This window comes from Magnolia sinica, chromosome 3, assembly GCF_029962835.1.
Source record: "Magnolia sinica isolate HGM2019 chromosome 3, MsV1, whole genome shotgun sequence".
NCBI classification, from domain to species: Eukaryota; Viridiplantae; Streptophyta; class Magnoliopsida; order Magnoliales; family Magnoliaceae; genus Magnolia; species Magnolia sinica.
Window position 1 is genome coordinate 76,877,763 of NC_080575.1, and position 7,561 is coordinate 76,885,323.

The 7,561-nt window shown below is 37.2% G+C and overlaps 1 protein-coding gene across 3 annotated transcripts; it reads right to left on the reverse strand.

The window, feature by feature from the left end:
* Nucleotides 1-236: 236 nt before the first annotated feature.
* On the reverse strand, nt 237-4,798 carry LOC131240044 (probable LRR receptor-like serine/threonine-protein kinase At3g47570). Of its 3 annotated transcripts, XM_058238053.1 has the most exons (3): nt 4,662-4,798; nt 2,816-2,970; nt 237-326 (listed from the first exon to the last, which is right to left on the reverse strand). In XM_058238053.1, exons 1-3 carry the CDS (start codon nt 4,762-4,764, stop codon nt 270-272), a joined length of 315 nt encoding a protein of 104 aa, XP_058094036.1. In that variant the 5' UTR covers nt 4,765-4,798; the 3' UTR covers nt 237-269. The 3 variants fall into 3 exon arrangements, 2 of the variants coding, with proteins under 2 accessions (XP_058094036.1, XP_058094035.1); XR_009168586.1 differs by lacking the exons at nt 237-326; nt 4,662-4,798 and adding an exon at nt 3,862-4,562 and having other exon boundaries at nt 2,280-2,970; XM_058238052.1 differs by lacking the exon at nt 237-326 and having other exon boundaries at nt 2,280-2,970.
* Nucleotides 4,799-7,561: the final 2,763 nt, after the last annotated feature.

Below are 7,561 nucleotides of genomic sequence, written 5' to 3' on the forward strand. Positions count from 1 at the left end.
TGTTAGGATGCTTTACCCACTATTTGTACCATGTTGATTTGATTTCTTTGCCTCACTTTCGAAATGAGAGGCCGGATCGCATGTTTGCCACAAGCAGGAATTTTCTGTTTATTGCAAAGTGATAGGGCCACATCACTTTGCAATATAGAAAACCTCTTTTGTGACGAGTAGAGGATTTGGATTCTGGAAATGAAAGTAGGGTTTCTTGGTAAAAAAGGAAAGGGAAGCAGATTTCATCTTATTTTTCCCTCTTGACCGATGTGCTTAACTTAGAGATTCGAGAGATGGGAGTGGTCAACTGTATTCTGATGGTGTCGTTTGATAAACTGAAAAATAAACTTTGAAAATTAAGTGCTTAAAACTTATAATAATAAATTGTAATTTTGAAATACCTTTTGAGTATAGATTGGTTAAAAGTGAAAATAAATTTCAATAGACTGTCAACATTCAGCCTTTAGCCTTCCTAATGCCATTTCTTTTGAATTTATACCATGAGATTCCCAACAGTTTAGGCGGTATATGTCCTAAGGAGAAAAAAAAAAAAAGTGTAGGGAGGGGAGCTAAAAGAAAACTATATTTTTAGTAAAAAATAATTTAAGCACTTAATAATTTGAATTTGCCAAAAGATTTGATTTGTAAAAGTGCTGAAAATAAGTTATAAATGCTGAAAATAAAATTTATCAAATAGCACATTAAGTTATAAGTAAGTAACATTTAAAAGTGGCTGAGGCTCAGGCAGTTTTGGATGGTATTAAGAATTGCATCAAATTAGGGCTGTTCCTTTCCCCTGTTAGTAAAATCATAAATAATACTAATAATAATAAATCTAGGCCCATGCTTTCAGGGCACGCTCTAGCCATCTAGGCTCATCCCTGTACCAGCCCACTATCCAATATATCCGGGTCGTTTACATTGACTTTATACATATCAAAGCATCCCCGGCCTGTTTAGATATTAGGCCTAGATCTTGTGCTCAGGCTTCAATCACAAGCTTAAGGCCTAGCACAGCCAAAAGATTTCTGGGGTAGGCCCACCTTCACTCCTAACCAATGATCATTTTGAGTAGACCTCTATGCCTACCACTGGTCAAATGGGCAACACGTACCAGAAAAATGGCCGTTTAGAAAGATAAAAACAAACGACTCCAATGTACACACGTAGTCCGCGTGATGAGTGGATTTTCATATTTCCCCAATCAAATGATCCTAACCATTCAACACCCTAAAAATAAAAATAAAAATAAAAAAATAAAAAATGTAAATAATTGTCCACATTTAACAGTTATGATGATGGGGTTGTTTCTAGGGATATATGGGCAACTCTCATCCATGTGACCTATGGTATGAGTGAGTTGGATCAGAAGAGGAAGGCCCCACATTAACAGTTTATCATGCAGTGCAATTGCTGAATCCAACGGTGTACACGTTCTAGCTCTCATTACTCTAGTAAAGATATGGTGCCACCCTTCAGACTTACACAAGCACAAATTGAAATAAACCAACTTAAAACATAAGCCTAATTATGAAAAATAAATACATGCCATGTACTATTAAGATGCGAAAAATCCTCATTTTACTAATCCCGCAACCAGATAAATGCATAGTTCTCACAAGGAAATCTTCACATGATCACATGGTAGCATTTACATTTGTTGGCATTCACTTAAAAAATAAAAAATATTATATATATATATATATATATATTAAAAAAAAACAAACTTTGCATATTTGTATTGATGAGACAATGTACATCCTTTCGGACGGGGCCACGAAAGACAGGAAAACGCAGACGGCCCGACTATCATATACCAAATAAATGACAAAGCTAGAGATTGGAAGAGAAGCCACGGCATGGAGAGAGAGACTAGATGAGTGCAGTCTTGCCAGCAGGGTTAGATGAGGAGGAGGCTGAGAGTGGCTGGTTGGGCTGGAAGGAGCGATTTACTCAACTCCTTTCTTGTTTTTGCAATGTCTAAGACAGCCCATGCCAGCTTTGTCCAGAACGAGGATGCCTCTAATGAGATGGGGAAGATCTAATGGCCTGAGATATAGACGATCAGATGAACCACTGACCACTGCTGGCCAGATTAGCAAGACCATCTGCCACAGAGGTCGGGGCAGCAGGACATTACAATATGTTCGGATGATTCTAACACGCTTGTTGATGTTGTATGGATGGGCATTTGAAAATAGATCAGTGACATAAATTCATTAGGGAAAAGATCTTAATCCACAATGGAAGTCTGCTGGAATGTAATGGCATTTTGAAAAGGATTTTATAAAATCTTTCATCAATTAAACATCTTAATAACTCAATATGCCTTTTATTATAACAAGATGATATCTTTATCCTCCTACATTCATGATACAGTCTCCCTTTGCCTCACACCAGGATAAAACTAAGAAAAACAGAAAAAAGAAAAAAAGAAAGACATCTTCATAAGCCAAGAGTAAATATATTTAAAGCTTATTAACAAACATATTTTATTTTGAAATCTATCTCAACATAACTACGAATGATGTCTCAGTAATTTCTGAGTTCAGATGGACCTTCGCCTAACTGCAGCGACCTAACTTGTTTGTTGCTTTGAATCCTGACCCCAAGATATAAGTCCTTGATTGCATGCATTTCCACAACAACATCTTTCATTTTCATTTGTTCAGTGGGTGATTCCAAAGAACACAACACACCAATTCTGACCATTGAAGTCAAGCAGTCACACATTCTATATCTTGCATTGGTATGATTTCTACTGTCTTGAGTAACACTGGCTTCTGGCTTCTATTAAAAGAAATGGGTCTACAATATTCATTACATGTTCAGGCAACGAAGACTTGGAGAAATGATGAAGGCTTAGATTGTCTTTAAACATCTCATCAGTTGGCCCCTTTCCAGTTATCATCTCCAAAAGAAGGATTCCATAGCTGTAAACATCTCCTTGTGTAGAAGCTTCACCGCCCATCCCATACTCTGTAATTTGTACATCCCATATTTAAATACGAGCCACCATTTAGATACAAATAAAGTTAGACGTTATATTTTGAGAGAGAGAGAGAGAGAGAGAGAGAGAGAGAGAGAGAGAGAGCTCCATTTAAACAAGTAATTATCATTTATATTTTTACTCAAGTTCAAAAATTCTAACATCAATAGATGTGCTATGAACTTTGGCCAGAGAATCTATACTCATTTCTGATCTTATTATAAATTATTAATGTTATTTTTAATTAATTGAGTAGCTAATGAAATCCTACTCTCACTGTAGCTCTAGGAATACAGTTTCACTGACTTCTAGGATTGTGTTATGGCCTAAAATTTCTGATAGCTCTAGGTACATGTAGTTAATCAATGTACATTGCTCTACCAATTCAACCCAGAAGAATGAGGTTAGCCCAGTGTTTGTTTGAAATAGGTCTCACTGGATTGATGGCTCTGATTTTCTAAATGTAAACCACAATAGCATAGTCTACTATTGTTGTACATGTGCCACCAAGAGAATCCATCCATCCAGCTGATAGTACTCCATGCATCTATAACTAGATAAATTCTATGTTTTATGTGTACTTCTACATATAACACTTTTTTTCCATACCAATGTGTTTCCTATGTAGGAAATCCACCATGCAGATGGTGGGATGCACCACAAGATGATCTGGGACAATTACTAGGATGATCCACTCCTTAGGAAGCCTGAACTGTCAAAATTAATGAAAATTCAAATTATCTGACTTGGAACCACCGTGGATCTCCTAACGTCTAAATTTTTCCAATTTTAGTCTCCCAATTGATATTTTTGTTAGAGCTGTTGTTAGCATGATGCAGAGTTTTACACAATTGATACATTTACAAGGTGTGAAAGCTCACCGGTGAGAAAGAAAGCACCAAATGTGGAATTTTGGTCCGATCCAAGATGTGAACATGTCTCCCTTACATATACATTGATTAAATTCATTGATATCTGAAACCTTATTGGTGTCCTATAAGTATTAAAAGGAGAAGTCACCGGCCCATAGAAGTTGTTGTGGGTCGTAGCTATGTCAGGCCCACCGTTATGTCAGTGAGAAATCTAATTGGTCCATCCATCATTTTGGTAAGCTCACAATAGTAAAGAAACCTAACAATTTTATATTCAGATCCAAAATTCAAGTGCGCCACATGACAAGAAACAGTGAGAATGGAAATGCCCACAGTCCAAGCTTTCCCAGAGCTCAGCATAATGTTTATACAGCATCCAAACTGTTCATCAGGTTATTCCCATTGGATGAACTAAAAAGACAAATATTAGCCTGATGGGTAATTTTTATGGCTCATCAAAGTTTCAATGGTGAGCTTTTAATCCTTACTGTTTCCTACACCATGTGGCCCAGTTGAGTATTGGATCTGAATAATTATTAGGCTGTCGTCCTATTGTAAGCTTCTGAAGCTGATGGAGGGTTTTGGATTTTTCCCAAACTTCCCCGTGGGACCCACATAGCCTCTGCCCACAGGAACTTTCCTGGGAGTGGGGCATAAGCAATTCACATCACACAGATTAAAAAACAAAAAAAAAAAAAAAAAAAAAAAAAAAAAAAAAAAAAGAAAAAAAGAAAAAGAAGAACAAGAACAAGAAGAAGAAGAAGAAGAAGAAAAGAAAAAAAAGAATAGGAAATTTATGAACATCTTACCTGGAGCAATGTACCCAATAGATCCCTTCACCCCAAGTGAGCTGGTTTGAGCAACATCAGATAAGAACTTTGCTAGCCCGAAATCACCCACATGAGCAATCATGTCATCATCAAGAAGAATATTGCTTGGTTTTAAATCGCGAGATTATGTACGGATTCGTGTTGTAGTGGGTTTCCTAGATCTTAGGCTAGGATTTTGGACATATGCATAATAATAATAATAATAATAATAATAATAGTAAATTTCTTTTTGAGTGGGCCAATACATGCAAATTAAATTTACGGTTAAACTTTCTTTCAGGCAATTTATTTGTTTTGATATGGTGTGGGCCACCTTAGGTGATGTAGTCATGCCCGGGCAAGATTATAATCCAACTTGCTTAAGTACGTTTGTTAGAAGAAATTAATAAAAGGGTTTTGTACCTATGACCTATAGCACAGAGAGCCACATCTGTAAGGTTAAACCAATGGGCCACTTCTGTAAGCACAGAGAGCCACATCTGTATGGTTAAACCAATGGGCCACTTCTGTAAGCACAGAGAGCCACAAAATAGGGGCCCCTGACCTATAAAAGGGTTTTGAACCAATGACCTAATAAAAGGGTTTTGAACCTATGAACTTCAATGGGCCACTTCTTACAGAGGGAGTGGATGAGACCTGTGAATCAGGGGCCCCTATTTTGTGGGTCTGAAATTAAGGGCCTGGACGTCACACAAGCTTGGTACATGGCACCTGCCTCATTTATTTCTCAGGTGGGCCACAACAATAAATTGAGGCCTTTTTATGTCGAGTTAGGCCCACATGCCTTAGTGATATCTCAGCCCATTGACAGCCATTAATTTTTGTTACATGGGTTATCAATGATGGGACCTGTCATCTCAACCATTTGAATCAATGAACAAACCCAAGTGTGTACAAACTAAAGACTTTTCAGTTTACTATGAAGCATTGTAAATTGCACTGGTTAGTGGGCCATACCTCTCAACTGAAAGGTTGTAAATTCTGCAAGAGTGACCATCAAGCTCATGGCATGTGATATTCAGCACGTACGGCCAAGAAGCCATCATGCTTCACAGACATGGTCTGGGAGATAGTAGTTGTGCCGTGTGGTCACTTCAAATTGACCATGGGCGGGCCCTACGAGAGAAAGGGTTTGTTCTGTGCCTAGGGGCCAGTGGGCCGGCCCTACAGAGAGCCTTGTCCAATAAATGCGTCGTCTGATTATTAATAGCAGGCGGGCCGAGCCTAGGAAGCCCATTTACCTGATTAGTTTGGTGGGCTTAGTGTATGGAAATCTTCCCATCCAATTAGTTACACTTGGACTTGCCAGCCAGTATGCATGTCACCTATCTCAACCGTTTATTAAGTTTCTTATTTTGTAAAATCACCACAATTGGATCATCCTAAATGTCAGCGAATGGATGATGCAGGGATGGACTTGATGAGGTTCATCTTCCTCCTCAAGGGGATAATTACTCATGGAGCTTCTCCGGATTCCTCACGGAGATTCTACAAATCCACTATGAGATTAAATTTATTTTTTTATTTTTAAAGAAATAAATTTCAAATAAATTGATTGATGATTTTTTTTTTTTTTTTTTTAAATTTACATTCCTTTAAATAGTTATATCAATCCTAGGAAGAAGTTTAAGAATCAAACTCCAACTCAAACTCTAGCTTACTGTAAATAGTAAACTTACTATCTATTGACCATGATCATTATTTTTAATAGACTTCTTGGTTTTTGCCAAAAATACTAAGTGTCTAATTTGGCCTAACATGTTATTCTCCTAATTTTTTCAAATTGTTTTTTAAGGATCAAGATGTATGATCGAACTAAAACTTACTATAAATAATTAAAATGAAATTAAAATGGAGTTTCAACCATCGATATGATGGAATCTCACAAATTAGGCATGGGCAACCAAAAATATATGGTGGGTGGCTAATGTAGCTTCTCCTATCCCAAAATCATATATGGTACGTCGAATAACTTATTCCAGATTGTCAGATACATCTAATTTAGGATTCTGACAGTCCTGATCACTTCGGCCTTTAATCAAGCCTTCTATTCTCCATCTTGGACATAAAAATGTCTGCAACCCGCTCTACATTTATGGACCTATCTTTTACTAATGATCTTGTCCATCCACTCAACAGACTTGATGAATTATTTCTGGGTCTCCAGCACTGTTCATGGTATCATCTATCATGTCCATTCAAAACCTAAAGGATTAGTAAATAACAGCTCCAAAGTCCATCTTTTAGTTTAGTTTCCCATTTGAAGTGGATGAACATGGCCCACCTCATCAACCCTAATTTCATGGATAATACTGTATAGTAAGGCCCACCTGCTTTATGTACTCCAGAGAGCATGCAGATCAGCCCAACCTCACGTGATGCCGTGCTAACAAGATCTAGAAGACCGGGACATGGATTTAAAATGAAAGAATATTTATTGGACATGATTGAGCTTAGTAGTAATAAGTAATAACAACAAAGGGAAAAACTTTGATGCTCTGGCAAAGTGTAATGGATGATATGCAGGCACTTAGAAATTGCATAGGTGACATATAAGTCAAACTAAATTGTCCCAGTTATGATTTCAAGATTGAATGTATCATGAACAAAAATTTACTCTTATTTAATAATCTGGCTATTGGATTGGTGAAAATTCATTGGACGGGTGAAAATGAAAAAAATACCCGGCTGTCATATTTCAACGAACTAGTGTCCACAAATTGCAGGTTAGAATCGTTGAACCTAATTAGTGCAATGTTAGGCGTTGATCAAGACTTTAAAAGGCTCATTATTTTGTTCAGATCAAGGTATTCAAATTTAGCTACGCAACAGCAACGATCATAACTGTCACGTGTTATGGAGTCAAAACGGTCATAACC